The sequence below is a fragment of the Periplaneta americana genome, chromosome 4 (genome assembly GCF_040183065.1).
Source record: "Periplaneta americana isolate PAMFEO1 chromosome 4, P.americana_PAMFEO1_priV1, whole genome shotgun sequence".
Lineage (NCBI taxonomy): Eukaryota > Metazoa > Arthropoda > Insecta > Blattodea > Blattidae > Periplaneta > Periplaneta americana.
This window is the reverse complement of record NC_091120.1, coordinates 147,563,468-147,587,957: the sequence shown is the minus strand read 5'-3', so window position 1 is coordinate 147,587,957 and position 24,490 is coordinate 147,563,468. Positions and strand designations below refer to the sequence as shown.

Below are 24,490 nucleotides of genomic sequence, written 5' to 3'. Positions count from 1 at the left end.
AGATTCAACTGATGGGCACTTAATTTCACATTTCTCCTGAATTGTTAAGGTACTGAACTGAATAGACTGTAAATGTTGTACAGAATTAAGCATTGTTGCACTTGTTATACTCACAACATTAAAGAAAATGTATTTAAAACTGCGCGCTACTGACAAACTGCTGCAAATTTTGCAGCGCCTAGATAGACTCTCTGGATTCTTCGCCAGGTGAGCAGGGGGAGGGGTAAAACTAACGCGCAAAGCATCCGAGACGAGACTGGCAGCTCCAGGGGAGGAAGTGGCTTCACCCATAGTCCTTGTTTCTCACTTCGCTTTGGCAGCACCAGGGGAGGAAGTGACTTCACTAACGACTGCGGGCATGTCAATGAGAGCGAAATTAAAAAAAAAAATTCGAGCCGCTAGATAGTGACTATGTAATAAATGTATTTCACAACATAAAACGAGGCAAGAGCCACAAATGTCTGGGGGTGCTGCAGCTCCGCAGCCCCCTACGAAAGCCGCCCCTGCTCATAAGTGATACCTATTGGTGTTACTTATGAGGTTCAAACCTGTCTTCGGACAGTTGACTAAACAACCACAATAATAATAATAATAATAATATTATTATTATTATTATTATTATTATTATTATTATTATTATATCTCTTTTTTCGTGGGCGTTATATCTCTCTTCTTCATTTCGGATAGTAATTTAATTCTTTGAAAAGCTCATGTCTTACATTCCTTACAAATATGCTTTCCAATTCTTATATTCATTAAGTCATTCATTCATTCATTCATTCATTTAGTGTAATGCCCAAGGGCAAGTCTTTCACTCCAAACCCAGGTTTCTCCAGTCTTTCATATTTTCTGCCTTCCTCTTCGTTTCCTCATATTTATTTATTTATTTATTTATTTATTTATTTATTTATTTATTATTTTGCTAATAATTGTAACATAAATTATAAAATATACAGGGAAACTTTAGCTCGCCCCTGAAAGACTAGAAGTCGTGCTCAGGGGCGGATTCCTGAATTGAAATTAATAATTATACAATACAATTATAATTAATAATTATACAATACAATTTGCAATTATAGTATATAAATTTAAATTTACAATTTTATAAAATCCATACATAACTTTTTAAATTTAATACTAGAACTATTAGAATTAACAAGATTAGGATATTTAAATATAAATTTGTTATATATTCTTGGGCCTAAATTACTACTATGATTAAATACTGTAACAGTGTTGCATTTTGGTTCAAAGAATCTTAAAGAATTCATACCTTTTGTTTCATAAATATGAGAATACAATTCAAAATTATTTCGATTTTTATGTATGAATTTTATTAATTCAATATAATAAATTTGTCTTACGTTAAGTACATTGAAGTCTATAAACAAATTTTTGAGATGGAAAATCAATAGGTTTACGAAGACATATTTTAATTATTTTCTATGCAACATCCAATGCAACCTTCAGAAGGCAGTGACCCAACAATTCCTTTTCCTCTTTTTGATCAGTTTCAGCATCATTCTTTCTTCACCCACTCTTTCCAACACAGCTTCATTTCTTATTCTGTCTGTCCACTTCACACGCTCCATTCTTCTCCATATCCACATTACAAATGCTTCTATTCGTTTCTCTTCACTTCGTCGTAATTTCCTTGTTTCTGCCCCATACAATGCCACAGTCCATACAAAGCATTTCACTAGTCTCTTCCTCAGCTCTTTTTCCAGAGGCTCGCAGGAAATGCTTCTTTTTCCATTAAAAGCTTCCTTGGCCATCGCTATCCTCGTTTTGACTTCCTGACAGTAGCTCATGTTATTTGTTTATAGTACACCCAACCATTTGAAGCTCGCCACTTGCCCTCTTCAGACCCGTGCAGGTAGTGGGTCTTATGATTGGTGCTACAGGATAAGTCCCAAACATTGTAGTTAATTTATTAAAGGTAATATGTTTGCGCAAGTACTTACTTTTAGACCTTGCTCTAACTTATTTCATTAAAAGGCTCTTCACAATTTGCTCCAAATCATTTATAATAATCCCTTTTAATGTCATTCTTATATATTCCTCTTAACAAATGTGTTACACGTTATAAAAATTATTATATCAAACTTTGTTTAAAAATTCTTTTTATTAATCAATTATTTTTAAATATTTTTCCTTTTATTCCAATCTTCTTATCTCTGTAATTTTATTGTATTTTGTATGACAAGCTTTGCCTTTAACGACAGCTCAAAATTGAGAAGTTTTTAAAATAAAAATAATTGGCAAAAACTCATTCCTTTAGATATGTAAATATACATAATAATTATACAGAACCCGAATCTTAACGTAATATTATATATCAGAATTTTCATTCATAATCGGATAATTTATTTTGTGTTTCGATTACAACTATGTAGTAAAGTAGAACAACGTATTTGAAGAACAGATACTGTACTGGTAGTTTACCTCGAACATGAAAGTATCAACTTCTTCTCGTATCTCCTCATCAGTTAAATTTGATCCACTATCAGAAGTATCTAGCATCATGTCCAAGAAGGCCAACCTCTTCTTTTCACCTGGAGGAAAATATATACTTCTTGTATTATTGGTGACAGGTGAGAAAAATTGACCCTATAACTTCAAGAAAAATATTATGCAATCCTCAACATATTTACTTGGTTTAAAAAAAGGACAGAATTAAGATCAAATCTATGAACATATTAACACCAGGAACAAAATAGAGTTCCAAAGGCAAAGACTAGGTAATGGAAGAGATACCTCCTTAACCTTTATCAGTGGCGGCTGAAGCCTCTTTGAGCAGTGCCAGAATATTCAATTCAGAAACGAAAAGGAACGATAATGTATCGTTTTACATCGTCAATATTTTATACAAATAATAATAATAATAATAATAATAATAATAATAATAATAATAATAATAATAATAATAATAATAATAATAAAGGGTTCAATCCTTCTCTGGCTAAAATTGGAGATCTTGATACCAGATGTGAACTAAACAGTGTATCATACAGGAATAATGAAGAACGACAAGCAATTGCAAATCTCATTGGGAGTTTCAAAGAAGACACAATAATAAACCCCGAGGATTGCTTGAAATTGTATAAAGATTTCGATCATTAATCAAATTTATTTATTTATTTATTTATTTATTTATTTACTTATTTATTTATTTATTTATTTATTTATTTATTTATTTATTTATTTATTTATTTATTTATTTATTTAATACTTTACACTTGAGTTATATTAGGCATTGCAGCCCGAAAGAGCAGAAGCTCGTGCTCGGGCGCAGTTCAGATCAGTTATACAAAATATATCACAAAATTAAGAGAGTTCATTGAGCAAAATAACATTATTAAATGGAAAATAATACAGCATGTAATAATAGGGTCTTACTTACAAATGGCTTTTAAGGAACCCGAAGGTTCATTGCCGCCCTCACATAAGCCCGCCATCGGTCCCTATCCTGTGCAAGATTAAGCCAGTCTCTATCATCATACCCCACCTCCCTCAAATCCATTTTAATATTATCCTCCCATCTACGTCTCGGCCTCCCTAAAGGTCTTTTTCCCTCCGGTCTCCCAACTAACACTCTATATGCATTTCTGGATTCGCCCATACGTGCTACATGCCCTGCCCATCTCAAACGTCTGGATTTCAAGTTCCTAATTATGTCAGGTGAAGAATACAATGCGTGCAGTTCTGTGTTGTGTAACTTTCTCCATTCTCCTGTAACTTCATCCCGCTTAGCCCCAAATATTTTCCTAAGCACCTTATTCTCAAAAACCCTTAACCTATGTTCCTCTCTCAGAGTGAGAGTCCAAGTTTCACAGCCATATAGAAGAACCGGTAATATAACTGTTTTATAAATTCTAACTTTCAGATTTTTGGACAGCAGACTGGATGATAAGAGCTTCTCAACCGAATAATAACACGCATTTCCCATATTTATTCTGCGTTTAATTTCCTCCCGAGTGTAATTTATATTTGTTACTGTTGCTCCAAGATATTTGAATTTTTCCACCTCTTCGAAGGATAAATCTCCAATATTTATATTTCCATTTCGTACAATATTCCCGTCACGAGACATAATCATATACTTTGTCTTTTCGGGATTTACTTCCAAACCGATCGCTTTACTTGCTTCAAGTAAAATTTCCGTGTTTTCCCTAACCGTTTGTGTATTTTCTCCTAACATATTCACGTCATCTGCATAGACAAGAAGCTGATGTAGCCCGTTCAATTCCAAACCCTGCCTGTTATCCTGAACTTTCCTAATGGCATATTCTAAAGCGAAGTTAAAAAGTAAAGGTGATAGTGCATCTCCCTGCTTTAGCCCGCAGTGAATTGGAAAAGCATCAGATAGAAACTGACCTATACGGACTCTGCTGTATGTTTCACTGAGACACATTTTAATTAATCGAACTAGTTTCTTGGGAATACCAAATTCAATAAGAATATCATATAATACTTCCCTCTTAACCGAGTCATAAGCCTTTTTGAAATCTATGAATAACTGATGTACTGTACCCTTATACTCCCATTTTTTCTCCATTATCTGCCGAATACAAAAAATCTGATCAATAGTCGATCTATTACGCCGAAAACCGCACTGATGATCCCCAATAATTTCATCTACGTACGGAGTTAATCTCCTCAAAAGAATATTGGACAAAATTTTGTACGACGTCAACAAAAGTGATATTCCTCGAAAGTTACCACAGTTGGTTTTGTCCCCCTTTTTAAAAATAGGTACAATTATGGACTCCTTCCATTGTTCTGGTACAATTTCCTTTTCCCAAATAGCAAGTACAAGTTTATAAATTTCGCTATATAATGCACTTCCACCCTCTTGTATTAATTCTGCTGGAATTTGATCGATACCTGGAGACTTGTACTTTTTCAGATTTTCTATCGCAATTTCGACTTCTGAAAGTGTGGGTTCGGGTATAAATGGCTCAGCAGTTTGTATTTCAATTTCGTCCCGATCATTTCTATTTGGCCTATGTACATTTAGTAGTTGCGCAAAATAGTTTTTCCATCTGTTTAGGATTGATGGAGAGTCTGCAAGCAAGTCACCATTCTCATCCTTGATCACGTTTACCCTTGGCTGATATCCGTTCTTAAATTCCTTTATACCCTTATATAAATCTCGAATGTTTTTATTCTTACTATTTGTTTCTACCTCATTCAGTTTTTCCTTCAAGTAACCTCTCTTTTTATTCCTAAGTGTACGACTTGCTTCCCGTCTTTCATTGAAATAATTATCTCTCTTCTCCTCAACTGGATCCTGTAAGAATTTCAATTTTGCCTGTTTCCTTCTTTCTACTACCATGCAACAATCTTCATCAAACCACGGTTTCTTTTTCTTAGTTTCATAATAACCTATGCTCTGCTCAGCTGCAATTTTGATACTATCTCTGATATTTTCCCACACGCTATTAACATCTAATTCTTTCTCAACTTCGTCGGAACTTTCTAAAGTGGCAAACCTATTCGAAATTTCGACCTGATAATTTTGCTTAGCTTCCTCGTCCTTTAATTTCAAAATATTGAATTTAGTAATATTAACTTGTTGCTCTACTCGCTTGGCTACTGATAATCTTTCTCTTAATTCTCCAATCACCAAATAATGGTCAGAATTACAGTCTGCACCCCTGAAAGTTCGAATATCTACTATACTAGTATGTCTCCGTTTATCTATCAAGATGTGATCTATTTGGTTGTGTGTCAATCCATCTGGAGAAGTCCAAGTATATTTATGTATATCCTTATGGGGGAATGTTGTACTTTTGACAATTAAATTTTTCGATGTGGCAAAGTTGACTAATCTAACTCCATTGTCACTACTAATTGCGTGTAGGCTCTCTTTTCCAATAGTTGGTCTAAAAATATCCTCCCGTCCTACTTTAGCGTTGAAATCCCCCAATAAAATTTTCATATGATATCTAGGGAACTGATCAAAAGTATGTTCCAATTCCTCATAGAAGCTATCCTTTATATAGTCGTCTTTCTCTTCTGTAGGGGCGTGAGCATTTATAACTATGATGTCGCACCATCTACCCTTAAGTACTAAATATGATAACCTGTCACTGATAAATTCGACCTTTTTTACTGCTGATTTTATTCTTTTATGTACAAAGAATCCTGTTCCTAATTGGTGATTATTGTTTCCTTCCCCATAATACAACAAGTAATCTCCTATTTGTGATATGCCATTCCCATCTAACCTAACCTCTTGTACTCCTACGAAGTCTATTCTATATCTAGCTAGTTCTTTTGCTACTAATGTTACCCCTCCTGTTCTATAAAGACTAGTTACGTTCCAAGTGCCAAATCTCAAAACCTTATTCCTTTGCTGTGGTCGTGCCAGAGAATCAGTCCTATTCCGAGGCTTACTGTAGGAATTCGTAACAAGCTGTTTTTTACGGTGATGGGTTGTTAGCCCTTCGCCCAACCCCCAAGCTGGAGGACCACCCCTTATCGGCTGTCCACGACTGCTTATTCAATATATTCGCAGCTACCCTCCATATCTGGAGGCCGTCTCCTCTATCCGCAACCTGAGGACGCGCCATGCCGTGGTGATAGGGACCCACCATACATGGAATAATAGGGTCTATATACAAATAGAAAATACAAAAGTACATAAATATTAGAGTATCAATTTTTAACTCAATTAGCTTAAACAATTTAATAATTAATCGGATTTGCTTCTTAAATCTGTTTGTGTTAAGTGTACTTAGCTCAGGGTAAGCTCTAATTAATATATTTCGGGTCCAAAACTTCTGCTGTGTTTTAATCCAGCAGTTGTGTGGCATTTGGGAGTATTTAGAAAGAAACTGTAATTTTGACTCTTATGGTGTTCGTGAGGATCAAATTTAAATTTATTGTGGTTTTTATGGAAGTAAATCAGCAATGTTTGTTTATAAATTTGTTCTAGATTTGATACACCAAATTCCTGAAAAATTAATTTTGTTGGGTAAGCGAAAGGTTTATATAGACAAATTTTGATAATTCTTTTTAGTAGCAAATTTAAAGTTTGGAGAGTCGATTTTGCCATTCCTCCCCAACCTAAAATACCATAATTATTGATTGAAATAGAGCTAAGTATACAGTACGCAGAACATAAACAGGTAAATAAGAGCGTAGAATGGAAAATTTGTCGATTGTTTTACGCACTCTGTTACACACGAAGGAGATATGCTTGCCCCATTTTAAATGTTGGTCAATAATAATGCCTAAATATTTAACTTGTGAGGATATACTCATAGCCTTACATGAGCAAGTAGGTAGGTTACAATCATGTATTGTTATACTTCTGTTATTATTCATTTTTAGTTGCTCAAGGCCATGTGATGTTAATGAAAATGGTATTAATTTTGTTTTAGAAACTTTCAAAGAAAGTAAGTGAGCATCCAGCCATTCTTTAATAATGCTAATACCACTGTTAGAATTTTGATAAGTTTCATTCCAACTCGAACCGCTAAATATAACCACACTATTATCAGCATAAGAATACAGAGTACCAGAATATTTCTCATGTCAATTTTAAGTAAATCGTTGATATATATTAAAAACAAAACAGGACCTAAAGTTGTCCCCTGAGGTACACCTATATCAATGTTACGTGATTCACTAAGGTGATCATTTATTTTAGTTGCTTGAGTTCTGTTACTTAAGTAAGATTTAAATAATTTTAAAGCCGTTCCATTAATTCCCAATCTATCCATTTTGTTCATTAGCATTGACTTTTCAAATTCAATCCTGCGAAACGTGTAATATTTCAAATAACAATGCCCGGTACAAAGCTTACATGTGGAGAGGTACACTATCGTTCAGATTTATATCCCTGTAAAAATATTTTGGAACGTGGAGAAAAAATAGAACTGTTGATTCGAAAGGATCTTAGTACTGGTATTGCAGTGAATCCAGCAAAAGTTAAAGATGTGAATGTGTACGTGGGGAAAAAGAAACACATTTTAGTGATAACTGGCAGGAATATGGGACCACATATTTTACAAAAATATAATTAATGGCGACACTACAGATGTTTTTCCTGAAGAAAAGAATGAAGGATTATGCCAACATCACAAAAAAATTGTGAGAAAGGCGAGCTCAGAATTGAAGAATAGTTTTTTCTTTTTCTTTTATTCACTTAATTTTGCATCTTTCATCTGTTTTACTCCAATAAAAATTTGAAATGTTCCCTACAATAAATTTGTAGGATACTGTTTCAGTCTGTAGGTTCAATTATTGTCAAATAAGGAGAATAATAATTTTATTCAAATAAACCGTGTTTTCATATAATACAACTAGTTCACATTCTTCAAAACTTGCCCTATCCGCATCATTAATCAGAAGAACTGGCCTTGTCCAAAAATAAAATTCAGTTTGTGCCCATATTTTTAGGTTTGCTTTTCCACGAAAGAAGGGTATAATGTTGTAATACTGTCGTACAATATAATCTAACGTTTCTTTCCTGTTTCAGTAAAAAATAGTTTGAGTCACAGGATTTTTTTTTTTTTTTTTTTTTTTTTTTTTTGCGAATTGTGGAAAATCATCCCACACGGACAAGGCGAAATTAGCTTCCAATAGCCTCATTTGATAATTGAAACGGTTTATAAATATAGCGCAAATGAGTTGTTTGAAATTGCAATGGTAATATCATTGCAAAATAATTGGTATTTATTTACAATTGAATTACTTTAGAAATCAATACCACAGTTAAATGCTTTGGAATTATAGTGCGTTAAATAATCTATTTCTGTCTTTAAACATCCCAGAGTTATTAATGACTTCCATTTTTGTACGAATAATAATTTGCGTAGTTAAGGTAAAATTAAGTTGAATATTTTGTCGGAAGAGGTAGGCTATGTTTCCGGATGTCGACAAACAATCTGAAAGCCCCGCCACGAATTCAGACATTGAAAGACGTTGTTCCAGATGTACTTCTTCCTTCTCAACCTATCGTAACGAGATGAGAAAGATGGATTCCGGCAACAGTTTACTACGATTCACATTTGACGACTATAACTAAAAGGCATCATACATCACACAGCTAAGAAACATCTCAAATCTTCGGTGGTGCAGCGGAGTTCAGCTTTCTGCCAAAACTAATCACACGGCTTGAAGAAAGAGGACAACCTCTATCGAAATCAATATTAAAGTTGCTGGTGAAGCATTACAACCAATAAAGAGTATGCTAGGGGTAAGGGAAAAGTGTAAGAGAGTGTTTTTACAAAATTTTCATTTGGACAAACTTAAGCATTTCAAAAATTGTAAGGAGGAACAATTCTATTGTAATTGAAATAGATCCTTCTATGTTGCTCTGTTTAAGATTATCCCAAATAATCTATGTAGATTTTGATAGGTAATTTTCTCAAATGAAAACTGTGTTATCTGACAGGAGTCAGAACATTACCGTAGGTGACTTAAAAATAAAACATAAAATAAATATTAGTTGTAATGTGTAAGCAGTAAGCCAGGCAATAAGATCCTAGTTTTTTGTCAAGTGCAGCTAAAATTTTGTTTAAAACTTTAAATTACAATTACAACGTATAATCCACCATAATGTTAACATAAAAACCTGATTTACTATAGTTATCTAGAGAATAACAATTAAATGTAGGCTAAGTCTAATACAATTGATTTTCTGTGTTGCTTTTTTTTCTCTATTTTAGTTGTTTATAATGCCTTATTGCTTGCCTATTTTAAGCTTTTCGAAAGCCTAAATTTCTGGTCTATAGTTATAATTGTACTAAAACAATATATTTCAGTTGAGTACAGTAAGCAGTATAGATGTCACCCTAGCCTCGCCCTGCTCCCGTTCGCTACAGGCGATACTCAGTTCTCATAAACAACGCATAGTATCATTCTGTGGAGCTGTGTACAGTCGTGAATAGTTTTAACAATATTCTTAATTATTTATATTAATAGTTTAGGTTTTGAAAAAAGTGAGCTATTCTATTATTATTGTATTATTTACGTAATGTTAATATTATGCATGATTCCAAAAAATAAACTCATCTGTTATTAAAAAATAATGCAAACAGAAGTGTAAAATACGTTTATTTTTTTTTAGATTATTCTTCGCTAAATGTTGGTTGAAAGACAAGTATATTTACCAGCCGTCAACACTTGTTTGTTTTGCTGGTTTATTGACGTCACGTGCTGCTGTACTACTATGCATTCGGGTGCGTTACAATCCAAGTTAATTCAACACCATAATTACATTACGAACTTCCTAGCTGTCATTACAATAGAAACGGAACATGTTGAAAACAATTATGGGTTTAATATTATGTGCCAAACAGGGGATACACTATTAGAGTCACAAAGTTGTTGTTCACCTGATGATAGTAAGATATGCCGTATCATATTATTTCAGATTTGCTCCAGTAACGTCTTGTGACGTAGAACGAATATTTTTAGAGTAAAAATATTGTTTTTCTTTTCTGAACACAAAAGGAATATTTCTTTTGATAGAATGAAAATGTTCATTGTTATTTGACTATTGTTCGGAGCAAGGGGAACAATTCCAAAATTCTCAGTTGAATGTTTTAAGTCTTTTGGAATTCCTTTAAATATTTTGAAAATTATTGCTATAGACGTAATGAATATTCTGTTCAGATTTTACGTAATCACCTGTACACCTAAATTTCTTTATATTCTATCTGATTACTAATAATTATTGAATAAAAGTACTTTCTCAAGCGTAGCTTCCATTTGAAAATATTAATCATAAATACTGATAACAGAAATGTTTGTTTTTATTTTTATTTGTTTAGTATGCTGTGTCTTTTGGCAACCCTTACTTAAGGGCAGCTAACCTTGTGGGATTTATGTATGAGGCTAGAATCATAATTGTATACTTTGTCTATCATTTTGTATGAATGGCTGAATTATTATAGATGGGAACTTACGAAGATTATAATGACAGATTATCGTTATAAGTAATATAAACTTGGGTCTTATTCTCAATATTTACAGGGTTACGTTTCGTTATTGGAACGCATTGCTGTGAACGCGTGATCTTGGTCAGCGTGCAGTCAGCAGCCAGCGCGAGCGCTACGGAAATCAAAGATAGCCGTATGCAGTTACGTAGAGCGACGAGTGCCGTTCACAAGCGTGCGGCCAAGTGTACTCAAGCGGACGGTGACATTTTTTTAAATGTGTTGTAAACTCTCCAAGGCTGTTAATTAGGATGCAAAATTGAACTGCAAATAAATAAGTCGGTGGAAGTGGTGTGATTTGTAATAATTGTTGTGATAAGAGCGTAAGAATAATGTAATTTTATAGTTAAAAATGGAAAAAGATGTCTGTACGAAGCAACTAAGGAGTTCACCGAACATTTTTAGCTTCACATTACTTGCCAATTAAAGAAATTGATACTTCTGAATGGTTCATTCTCTATTTGTATAGTTCTTTTACCTTCAAACTAAAGATAAAACGTATTTTACAAACAACTTTAAATAAGTGTAACTCTGAAAATATTGAGAAGAGGAACTATGTTTATATGACATTTTTTGCTCAAAATGTCTTCAGAAATAAGCTCCGTAAAGGACGGCATATCCTTGTGAATCATCCTGTATGTATAATATATAATATATTATTATATTTTTATTGTTTTCTTGTTCTAAGTCCGTGGACGATTGGAGCACAAGTTTGGTTACCACCCGGCTGTACATATTTGTCGTTCTGGTTCATTGACATTGAGCTACTATTTTTCCTTCGGTAGAGATATAGTACAAGATCACACAACTCAACAGTTTCAGTACCAACGTCCTAGCTCTGGTTATAATATACCGATACGAAATTCCTTTTTGAAGTAAATGATAAACCCTCTACCAAGCTAGTAGGCCTATATTGTTGTAATTTTAGAATAATATTATTTTATCGGTAGGAAACTGAACTCGAAAACGTGTAAAATTGCCAGAACAATTGACATTGGTTTTCATTATAACTTTTGTGGACTGCTCTTACCCACGTCATTCTCTTCCTTGGCTTCAACTAAGTTTCTAGACTTCTGACGCAGAAGTTTTCTTTCTTGAATAACCTAGAAGCAACAAAGATAGCTTTAAAAAAGTCTACAGAGATTTCAGCAACTTAAATGTGGTGAATGAAGTAGGTACAGAAGTCCTTATATTCGAAATAATATGTTGGAGAAATATTTTGTGATATGAGTAAAGCATTTGACAGTGTAGAACACGAAATATTCAGCCACAATATAATAGAGTTATGGTATTAAAATGACATCATTGATCGGTTTACATATTAATCATTAAAAAGAAAACTAAGTATAAATATATAAATAAATAAATAAATAAATAAATAAATAAAATAATTATACAGGATGGTTCTCGAAGATTGTGCAATCCTTTAGCATGTGATTTCTGACATTATTCTTATGAAAAAAGTTAATATTTACATATGTTCGATTTTGAATAGTTTCGGATAAAATCACATTTCTTTCTTCCGTAACACGCAGTCTAGTAAACTCTCTCTCTCTCTCCATCTCTATCTCTCTCTCTCTCTCTGGACGTCTGGAGCTGTATATGTTACAGTACAGCTGATAGTAGCGACACAAATCTCGTGAATTCAGGGTCAGGGTTAGAGATAACTGAACACGTATATCTACCTAGCATCCGAACAACGAAAGTCAGGGAATTCAGCGCGCGCAGTTCACACTCGGGCGGCTACGTGTATTAGCCTACTGCAGAATGTGGAGTCTTTGAGAACCGGCTTTAATACAGATTTTTCAGGTGAGTAATAACGTGAATGTTCCTTAATGAATTTGTAATAAACCCAGTAACGTTGGTGTAAATAATTTAAATGCTTAAACCTTCGTAATATCTATGTTTATATTTAACATTCAGGAGGGCGTAACGCACTAAATTTAAGAAATATGACATATGTTTATATGAACTTTTTTCATCAGAATAATGCTAGAAATCACATCCTAGAATATTGCACAATCTTCCTGAATCACCCTGTATAGTTATTCACTCAGAATTTATAAAAATTGAACGTGGGGTCCCTTGGGGTTAAATTTTTAGTTCATGATTGTTTCTAGATTGTATTAATGATTCGCCGTCAAAAATAGTTTAAATGTGATTTTCTCAAGCATATAATATGATCACTTTATATTCACTTCTCTACAATTACCTACATATAGGCTTAATAAAGCTTAGCTTTTCTTTTATTTGATATTAAATGGAGTTGACCTCAAGGAATCTTTAACATGAAAATTTCTGGTCAGTAATTGAGTAATCAGTTTTTGAACTGGAAACACATATAAAATATCTTACTCCTAAATTTAGCTCTGCCTGTTATGCACTGAGATGCTTGTTGCTTATTTCCTATTGGCGATATATTCATTCTTAAAATGTCATATTTTTCATACATCCAATCAGTAACTAAATATTTATTATTATTATTCTGGGATAACTTACTTAAAGCTAAACATATTTTTCTTGGACAAAAGAAACTCTAAGAATAACAACAGGCATACACAGGAAGGAATCCTGCAGAAAGAATTTCCAAAATTTATAAATCTTGACTTTACAGTGTACGGAAATTCAAACTTTGGAGTTACGAAAATTATAGTACAAATGTTAATACCTTCATACTGTGACCAGCTTCAAATAACTTCCTAATTTCATATACGAATTTCGTTATAATAAAGGAAAAAAGTGATCCAGAATTACTGTATTCTGAAGAAATTAGGTTACCGGTAGGTTATTTTTCGATTGATTGTGTAAATGGTTAAAAAAAAATACAAATGAGTTTACAATGTTGAAGGTTAGTTTATCATCTTCTTCAGTTGAAGCACCAGGATCATTAGAAGAAAGATGAGTGACTAGATTTTGCAATTTTTATTGATAAAATTTAATTGGATGATTTCTAATGTGATTCTAATACTCTGTCTTGAAGAATGTACAGTAATTGCTAAATTCAAAACATTGTTAATTTCTATTACGTCTTTTCTTATTTTTTCACTAGCTATTTATAGGATCCAATCAAAACCCCTTTTATATATTGTTCATTATCTTACTTCTGACGGTTAAGACTATCGCTTAAATATTTAGAAGGATATTGGAATTATAGCCTACGTACCTTACATTTCTTACATCTTTCAAATTTGAATTGTACCGAACATCATGAATTCTCGAACTTAACAAAACTGCTCAATATAAATTCTGTTACATCTTATGTAGTGATATATATATATTTATATTTATATTTATATATTTATATATAAGCTCACAAATTCTTAACTTCATATTCAATATCGATTTATATCTGATTGTGAGAGGTGATTAATTGCTAAACGCAGCTTCTGCCTTAACTAAGTTTTCACATATTATGTAATAACTAGAGGTAGGAATTTACACACCACAACATGAGGATATTAGGTTAGTTGTGCTTAGACTATCGTTACGTCATGAATGATGTGAAGCCTGAGGTATGGCCAGGTTACAACTGAAATGTGTTTTGTATCGGTGCAATTGAGTGGGTATATGTTTTGTCGTGCGTACAACGAACACTCTATTCATACCTAACCTTGTAGTCTCTGTGGGTAAATTCCGATCTTTGTTAATAACACAACACATTTCATTGAATTTTGTTTTTAGAGTTCTTGCACTGTGTTATAGACAAAGAAACGTCGAATATTTTCAGGCTAAATATATGCACCACAATAGGAAGAGATAAAAAATGAGGAACAGATTGGTTAAATCCATTAACAGAGTTCTTTTCGTCCATGACACGTCCTTTCTGGTGTTGAAATTTATACGTAGCTTAATAGTATGTCACGATATAAAAATACAACAATTTAATGCCCAGATGAAGGCTATGAAATTTAATGCTTTATTTTATAATGGCATTTTCTTAAGTTTCTGTGTGATATGTTCATAATAGTTTAATAATTTTACGTACCTTGTTGGCGAAGCCGTGAATTATTTTCAAACACTTATTGTGTGTCCTTCCGAGTGGAGTGAGATTGAATATGAAATCAGGATACAATAAAGGCAGCATTCCACGTTTCGAAATTGCCATGGTTACACTGAAACAACAAAGTTATTAACTTCTCAGAGTTATTTCACATACTTTAACGCTGACTTTACATCATTGTCACACTTTATAATAAAAACATGGCAGCGGATAATATATGTAATATATTCCAATTACTTTAGTCGTCGTCATCATCATCAACATCACCAACAACATTATCATCACCAACTCCACCACCACAACCAACACCACCACAACCAACACCACCACCACCACCACCACCACCAACATTAGAAGGATTCGACCAAGTACCTATTCCGAATAGATTGAATGTATAGCTTTCAATGACGCTTCACATGGACTTGTGTGTAATGCAGTGAGTCTCAGCAAACGTTTCCGTTGTTTCTGTCGGCCAACCAGTAACAGGTCTCCAGCGCCTCTGCCGCTGATTGCATCCGCGAACTCACAACTCTTCGTCGGATCAAAGCTGAATACTGTACTTACATTCGGTACTCACCATCCTCGCAGTACCTGCTGGAAGTGTTGCCCATCTCGTGTGATACATAATTCACGTACCTGTTTCGTTACATCTACTCACTAAATTTAGTATTGGTTTTCTACACGGAACTGGGTGACCAGGAAATATAAAGTTTTCCATTGTTCAAATTTCTACGTATCTAATATTTACACGTTCTAGCACTGGATATCTAACCATTACAAAACCAAACAACGTATAAATTGCACTTATTCTTAACTGACAAGCAAGCGTTTTCATGGGGACAGATAAAAAAAGTTAATATGCGAGTGCAGACATATTCATAGTTTAATATGTTATTTTAGTATAAAAATGATCATAGTTTTATGCATTAAGTAAATGTAAATGTAACTTAATTTGTACAAGTTGTTTAAGTAAGCTATTGTCCAAGATTTCGAAGATGTATCACAATAGGTACGATTTAATCAGAGCTTTATTAGGGTTTGTTGAATTTTGCGGAAAAGTGTCAAAGAAATAATATCGTCTGTCATGCAATTTGTTTAGTTCTACTACTGGTTATTGATATTATATTAATTGAGGAGTTAGCTGGAAGAAGGGCGTAATTAGAATTACGCGTTTATCCGTAAAATGGCTATATGCGTTCTTGGGCGGTGTTTCTACCAACCACCACAATATTATGCCTCTATTCCCAATAAATTGCAATAGAGAGATATTACTGAATTGCGTCCGTCTTCCATCTCACTGCTGTGGTTCGAGGATCGGCGAAGGTAACTGCAAGGTGGTTCGCATTGGCTGACGAATGTTCTGATCTATCCTATCTCTCGCCTAATGGAAGCTAATATATAATATTTCTGATGTTGCAGGTATCAGTAAAAATGAATTACATACGGAAAAGTAGAAAACGGAGACGGTTTAACAAACTATGAAAGAATAATCTAAGAAGCGACGACGAAATTACGGCAAAGCTTACACAAGTAGGTCAGGAGAAATGGTGAAAGAAATACAGTATTACTATTTATTTTTGTCAATGAATATATGGTACTAATAATACAGGTATATGCAGTGCTATAAGATGTTAGATCCAGGCTAGCAATCAGCCATTTAGCAACGACCGTATTTCTGATAGCTTAGCAGTAAAACATTTAAGCAGTTGCTGCCAGAAAAAGTATGAGATATGTGCAAAGTAACAAGCCATTTTTCATTGAGGATTTTGGGTAATTGGAATCAAAAACCAACAGGATATATTACTTATGGGATATTTGGAGAGGCACCCAGAAGTTTCTTGTGTATACAGTATCTTGACTGAGAAGAATTTTTATGCAAGTTCTTTATTCTGTCATTGTTTAAAACATCTACTGTAAGAAACGAGTACAAAATATAATGAAACTAGGTGATACTTTAATGACAGATATGAGAGGCAAACACTCTAATAGGCCGCACAAGATTATAGGTGTCGTTTATGTTAGGTTATTAGGTCACTTAAAGTGGTATAGTGTAAGCCTACATTCTAGGTACTTTCAGTTAAAATCATAACGTAAAATAAGTGGAATAAATTATTATTAATGTAGTAATAACAATTTAATAAAGGAACATAATGTTCTACAATATATATATATATATATATATATATATATATATATATATATATATATATTGTAGAACATTCATTGTAATTACCTTCATTATTCTAGTATATATGTACCTAAATCTAGCCTTTCCTATAGAAATATTAGAAACATAGAAAAGTTAACAATATTGCAGTATTTTCAACACTCCTCCATGAAAGAAGGACGTAATTAAAAAAAAATTGAATGCTTCGTTCTCGTACAATATTTAAACATTAACCATGGAACTCATTGTAATCAGAAGAGATCGTATAACCCTACAATATTTGTTAATATTGTCATATTCCAGCAAGAGATGCAGAGTACAGATAGTTTTTGTTGAGTATCTCAAAACTATGTTCTCTGAGTTAGGTCCTTCTTCCAGTTAACCCCTCAATTCATGAGTTCAAAGAATTGAAACTTGTGTTCAGAACCTCAATTCGACTAATAAAACGGTACTTACTCGTACACCGCGTTAACATACTCCGATGTTCCTTCCTGTGCGTGAACAGCTGTGCCCATGGCGGACTCTGGGACATAAAATTAATTGTGTGTTATCTTCTCAGTTTGAGTACCTTTGTTGGATACAGCTAAGTTACATGCTTCTCACCAGTACTTACCACAGATGATATCAAGGGAGCATCTAGAGATATAGGGTTGCACACAGAATCCTTCAGAACCGACTTTTTTCTCTAATTTCTTTACCAGAATTTTACTCTGCTCTACAATTACTGGAATGAAAGATTCTAGAATCTTGAAATGAAAAGATGGAGTAAGAATCTTCCGGTGAGTATGCCACTTTGATCCTATTGAAAAGAAAATGTTGTTAGGCGGACAGAAAATTATAACAAATTTGCAATGAATTGATAATCATAAAATAACGTCATGGTTCAGGTCATTTCTTCAACTACAACTTGGGATAGGTTTGCTATCCTTCCTTATATTAGACTGTTTTTGGACTGTAACTCAGTAACATAATTATTTAAAAATACGACAGTTGCATTATCTAATTCCCAAACATATATTAACGGCCACAACTCCAACAACCATCGCCGTAGAGATTTTTAAAATACAACCTCTAAAACAGACGTCTCCAAAAGCGTACTCGCGAGTAAACCCCTGAACGGAACCGAAGCCAGTACGTAATGAGCGCGCTCCGCCTCACCCCATCCCACCTGTACTGTACTCAATGTTTATGCGCAAGCGAAGAGCAGTGGCGGACTGCCATTATCATTGTGTTGGTCGGAGTGTTCGACCGTTTCACATTGTCTTCTAATCATGGTCGTAGTACATTCAAGGATGAAATATTTTTGTGTTAGTGGTGAGAATGTGAAATGCTTAATTTGTTCGAAAAATTTTAAGGGTGTGTTAAAATTCAACATGCGGCGATACTACTCGACTCTCTATAAAGTATATACTATAATTACAGGCATGTTGGACATGTGAAAAGAATTTATTTTGGGGCTATGTGTATAACTGTTGGTTATACATAATAATCAGTATATTACAAAAAGGTTTACACTCATTTCCGCATGACAAACATATAGTTTTTCAAATCACACACGTGTTCTCAGTCTTAAAACAATAAAAGATTCTTGCTAGCTATGTTCTAGCTTGGATTATTGGAAAATGAATGAACCCTTTACAAAAGCATCATTTGTAAAATCGTGCATACAGGACGTTACTAAAATACTGTGTCCAGAACGAAGTCAAAGTTTAAGAAAATTAAATTGTTTCCAATTACAGTTCAGAGAAGGAATTTCAAGATTGTAAATGTAATTGAATCTGAAGTGGAAATCACAATTAACCAATTTGTAGCTTACTCACTTGCATTGGACAAAGCTCACCTATCAATTTTCATCCGAGGAGTTAATGAACATTTTGCTGTGTCTGAATGTTTTCTAGATGTAATTACAAAATACAAATGGAGAAGATCTTTTCCAGGCACTGAAAGGCACCAATGAACAGAAGAGGTTGAATTTGCAATGGCTTGTGTGAATAGCAACAGACGGGGCTCCAGCTTCATATATATATATATATATATATATATATATATATATATATGTGTGTGTGTGAAAATAATATACAAACGTCTGATATTTCGTATTATTTCGACGTTATTATTTGTAAACATAAGCACACCGTTGCCGCGATCCCCCACTGATCGCTCCCATCTGTTGAGGTACGAGTATCTTCCCCTTCTCTAGCCTTACAGCACACTGCTGTGTTCGGCGGGCAGCATCGAGAGCACGAAAGACGATACGCTTTTTGGAGACCTCTGCTCTAAGATATATGCAAATGTTATAGCAAAAAGGGCTAACCCCAATTACACAAACTCTTTTATTCAACGCCCAAAATACTCATAGGAAAGCATTCATTCATTCATTCATTCATTCATTCATTCATTTAGTGTTCTGCCAAAGGGCAGGTCCTTCACTGCAAAACCCAGCTTTTCTCATTATTTCCTATTTTCTGTCTTCCTCTTTGTTTCATCATATGATACATATATGATACACGCATCCTTCAGTAGGCAGTTTCTTCTCAGTCAGTGACCCAACAATTCCTTTTCCTCTTCCTCATCAGTTTCAGCATCATTCTCTCTTTATCCACTCTTTCTTATTCTGTCTGTCCACTTCACACGTTCCATTCTACTCTATATTCACATTTCAAACACTTTTAGTCGCTTCTCTTCACTTCGTCGTAATGTCCATGTTTCTGCCCCATACAATGCCACACTCCATACAAATTACTTCACTAGTCTCTTCCTAGTTTTTTTCTCCAGAGATCCGCAGAAGATTCTCCTTTTTCTAATAAAAGCTTCCTTGGCCATTGCTATCCTCCTTTTGACTTCCTGGCAACAGCTCATGTTACTGCTTGTAGTACACTCCAAGTATTTGAAGCTGTACACTTGCTCTATTGCCTTATTTAGAATTCGCAATATTATCTTCTGTATTTTTCTTCCTATGACCATGCTCCTCGTCTTATTTACGTTTATATTCATCCTATACTGCTCACAGCTGTCATTTAGCTCCAATTGAATATATCCTTCTGCTAACAACGCCACATCATCAGCAACTCTTATGCACTTTATTCTTCTTCCTCCTACTACTATCACTCATGTTCTGAAAACAGTCCTTTACTGAATCGTATACTGCAATTTCATAACATAACTAAACATTTCCATATTTTTCGGTTATAGGAACGAGCATAACAAGGCATTTATATATTATAATGTAAATAGTCGTCACAGTAGCTTTAAAAAGTTATTAAAATATGACGACAGAAATACCAGTTTTTATGCGTATTTTGTGAGCAAAGCTCTATTTTGAAATAATTTGATATTTCTTTGAGAACGCATTATCATAACGTCACCTAGTGTCATATATTATTTTAACATTCGTTAAGGCATGAATTAGGGACAGAAGATGGTTAAATATGGTGCAAAATCAGTTGCTAAATTTTAAAAACATTTTCCTTTGCTTTAGACAGCCCGAGAGGTGTCCTCCGAACATACGACGCTAATGTTTGCTTAATAACACTTAATAAACTATATTCTTTTTATGTATGACTTACGGTGTGTCTTAATTATGTAATATTGCATAATGTACCAAATTTTCAACTTTCTGCCCCATAGACTACAGTTTCTTTGCTATTGTTGATGTATTAATGTTTTGACACAAAAACGTATGGGAAGATTGGAACTTTTAGGATGGTTTACTTGATTCGCTATAAATACACCGTGATGATGCATACTGCACTAACTTTAAGTCTCACAATTTTAAGTTGCAAACAAAAAGTGCAAGAATAAACCGTAACGATCCCATGTAGCAGGGAGACACTCGTTGCTCCTTGACTGGTTGCCCAAGTCACGCTGACGCTCTTGGCTTGACGGCATACTTTGCTTTCTTCAATAGCTTATTAGCAGGGAACGGATTTATATGGACTAAAAATATATGAAATATGTAAATATATATGTAGTTATTTTTACCAAAATATGGAATTAAATATGGATTTTTACCAAAATATGGAATTAAATATGGACTTAAAATTATAAAAAAATGACTATGTACGTTAAATATTGGTACATTTTAATCAAACTAAACAAAAAATATAATGGACGTACCTTATCTTCCAATGTAGTTTCAACAAAACACAATTTTTATTGTCTGTTACCATAACAATAGGTTACAAACATTTCTTTCAAGTGCTGAAAAGTGAATCTTCTTCTATTGTCTCTGAGGATAGATTTATACTGACTAAAAGAGCGTTCGACGTCACAAGAAGTAACTGGTACATAATTCAATTTCACAATGTCTGCTGGGGATAAGTCCAAGTTAATCTTCACTGTTGATTCACCACTCATCACAGCAACAACCTTTTGTAGTTCTTCATATCCAGGGTTTTTTGAAAGTACAGTGTCCACCTTAGCTCTTACTGCATCTGCAACTTTACCTCTACCACGATTCAGTTGTTCCACAGTACTATTTATAATTTCAAAACTTTCAGATAGTGAAAGGTGCCTATTTTGGAGACTTTTGAGCGTTTTTATGATGCATGAAAATGTATGCTGAATGTGAGCTAAGTCATTCTTCACACTTATGTCACAGGTAACTGTTTTCGCAGTATCAATTGAGACTGCATCTTCAGAGTCCAATGCAAGGAGAACATTGTTAATAGAGTCTATATGTTCGGCATAATATTCAACTGCTTCTAGCCATGTACCCCATCTAGTTAAAATTGGCTTTGGTGGCAATGGAATTTCAGGGTACATTTCTTTCAACACGTTAACTCTACTGGGAGCTTTGAGAAATACTTTTTTCACTGATGAAATCAACAAATCTACTTTAGGGAAATTGTCTCTGACCACTTCTGCCACACGATGAAATGCATGCGCCACACAAGTAAAATGAGTCAATTTAGGATATACAACAGATAATGCTTGTCCAGCTTTGACCATATAAGGGGCAGCATCGCTAATAAAGAATAACACATTATCGTACATAATACCCTTTGGCCACAGGATACCCATAGCTTCGTTGAACAGTTTAACTATAGTTTTGTTATTGCACTTTTCTAGAACATCACAATGTAAAAGAATTCGTTCAGAATATTGTTCACTTAACAAACCGATAACTACATTACCAACAAGTCTACCTTCTTTGTCGGGAGTCTCATCAATGGAAACCCAAATTGAACTATCTTTAATTTCATCTCTTATCTTCTGTATTGTCTCATCGTAGATGGATGGAGCATACGTCTTCGTAAGTGTTGACTCATCCGGGATTGTATGTTGAGTATATTTTTCAAGGAATTCCCTGAAGACCTTATTCTTTAGTTTGTAGAGAGGAATATCAGCAGAGATGAGAGAACGGCACAGGTCGATGTTAAACTCAGATCTTACATTCGATGTTGTTGGTTGTGTTAAAAACAATTGTCTCTGCTTGGAATTTAGTTGTTTGTTGGCCTGATGTTTACTAGTTGTAATGTGTTGTTGCACCAGGAACTTTTGTGTAGATGATACTGCACACTGACACAAATTACAAAATAACATTTTATTGTCAGTTGATAAACCATCTTCTTTAAATTCTGAAATGTAACTTGTTAGTTTTGATTTTAAATTGACTGAATGACGTACTTTTGGCATATTTACCGTCTTTATAGTATGATTTACAAAACTGAACCTATGTGTACTCTGACTGGCATTTAACTGTTGAGCTGCACAACTGAAGTCTGTTAAAAATTTTAAATTAAATTAATACAGTTTTGTAACTTACTTTCCCATTGTTGATAGGACTGCTAATTTTCAAATAACTCTGATGTTAAAGGGATTACTGAACATGTGTTTAAATCTCTATTGTTGAAATGTATTTTTAAAAGTTAATGGAATTTTGTTTTGTTTTATTGTTAAACCTAATATAATATGGACTGTTTTATATGAAATATGGAAAATATATGGAAATTAACGAAAATATGTACTAAACTCTAAAATATGGAAAAATATGGAAAATAAAAGTAGGATTTTTCAACCCTACACATTGTGAAACATAAAGATAATGCAAAATATAAATTATATTAGCTTTATAAGTAAATATGTATTTACATATAAATCCTTTCCCTGCTTATTAGTTATTACTAAACGAAGGACTTTTATGCACTAAAAAACCTGAAAATGTGTATGCGATTATGGAGTAAAACTGTTTAAATATGAGCTTGAAATTGATATATGAGTCATTCCACGTCAAATCGCACAAATTTAACCTCGAATTGACTTTCATGTCTCTGATTTAGATAAAACAAATTTTGCACATTCTATGGATTGAAAAAGTACATACGTGTTTTATTATTGTTGTCTATATCGGTTATTGTAGTAGATAGGCTATGTGTTATCAAAGATTCTGAAATAGTTCGCGCATCATTATTGTTAAACGTAATTATCTCCACTAATAATCATCACAGAGATTTGCTCTTTGTCTCAATTTGAAGGTGATATTACATACTTTGTTCTTCGTATAATAATATAAAAATATAAGTTTGTTAGCGTTGTTTTAAAAAGCATTTAACGCATAAAAATATGTTTTAATGGCAGGGACTTGCTTTAAAATTACAGAAAAAAATCATTAAATACCTTGAAATTATTTTAACCACCCTTTAAAAATCAAAACGTTACTCTGAACCGTTGAAAAATAATTAAATCATTCACCAAGCTACGCGTCTTGGGTGCGCGGGCTGCATAAGTACTGTTGCAAGATGATGTGCAAGTGCAGCTCTGGATGAGAGTCGTGTGACCACTTTACAATGTTCTACGGTCAGAATAACACTCTTTCGCGTAATTTATGTAATATAGTACTGTATTTAAATATTGTTTTTGTAAAATATACACTTGTAAGAATGATAACTACAGTTTACACAACACTGCACTTTCAAAACTAATCACCTACAACCAATTCTATTTAATGTACACCACTTCACTCTCACTTTGAAGTGAATAGTTCTTTATTATGGCCTGAGATTGTGTCAGTGGAACAAAAGAATGAAGTTGTAAGATACCTCGTACCACTTTTGCTTCTTGGTACCTTGAGTAGAATATAAAGCTAAGTTATTTGTATTCGCTAATGGTAAAAATTTAAAAGGAATATTATAAATGATCTTAATTCCATCAAGCATTAATTTAACATTTTCATGATGAACATAGACACAAACTGAGTGCGTGCCACTTGTTTCAGGGAGTACACATCCCTTTGGTCTGAGTTTGAAAATTTTTGAAAATCCTATTTTGGTATACGGATATTGCTCTTTGAAACACTGGTAAGTTTTCTTAAGATTACATAGTATTAATCTTTTCTCTTTGTGAACTCTGTTTCCATCTTCTTTAACT

At 33.6% G+C, this 24,490-nt stretch overlaps 1 protein-coding gene across 3 annotated transcripts in view; it reads right to left on the bottom strand.

Annotated features, from left to right (window-relative positions):
• LOC138698295 (cytochrome P450 4C1-like) overlaps nucleotides 1-24,490 on the bottom strand; it is a 53,354-nt gene that overhangs the window by 12,607 nt on the left and 16,257 nt on the right. For 2 of the 3 annotated variants that reach the window (XM_069824097.1, XM_069824099.1), the window contains 5 exons: nucleotides 17,736-17,921; nucleotides 17,579-17,645; nucleotides 14,941-15,067; nucleotides 11,986-12,058; nucleotides 2,446-2,555 (listed from right to left, as the gene is read on the bottom strand). In XM_069824097.1, the coding sequence (XP_069680198.1) occupies nucleotides 2,446-2,555; nucleotides 11,986-12,058; nucleotides 14,941-15,067; nucleotides 17,579-17,645; nucleotides 17,736-17,921 (563 nt within the window). The remainder of the gene's footprint in view (nucleotides 1-2,445; nucleotides 2,556-11,985; nucleotides 12,059-14,940; nucleotides 15,068-17,578; nucleotides 17,646-17,735; nucleotides 17,922-24,490) is intronic. The other variant, XM_069824098.1, reaches the window with a different exon arrangement.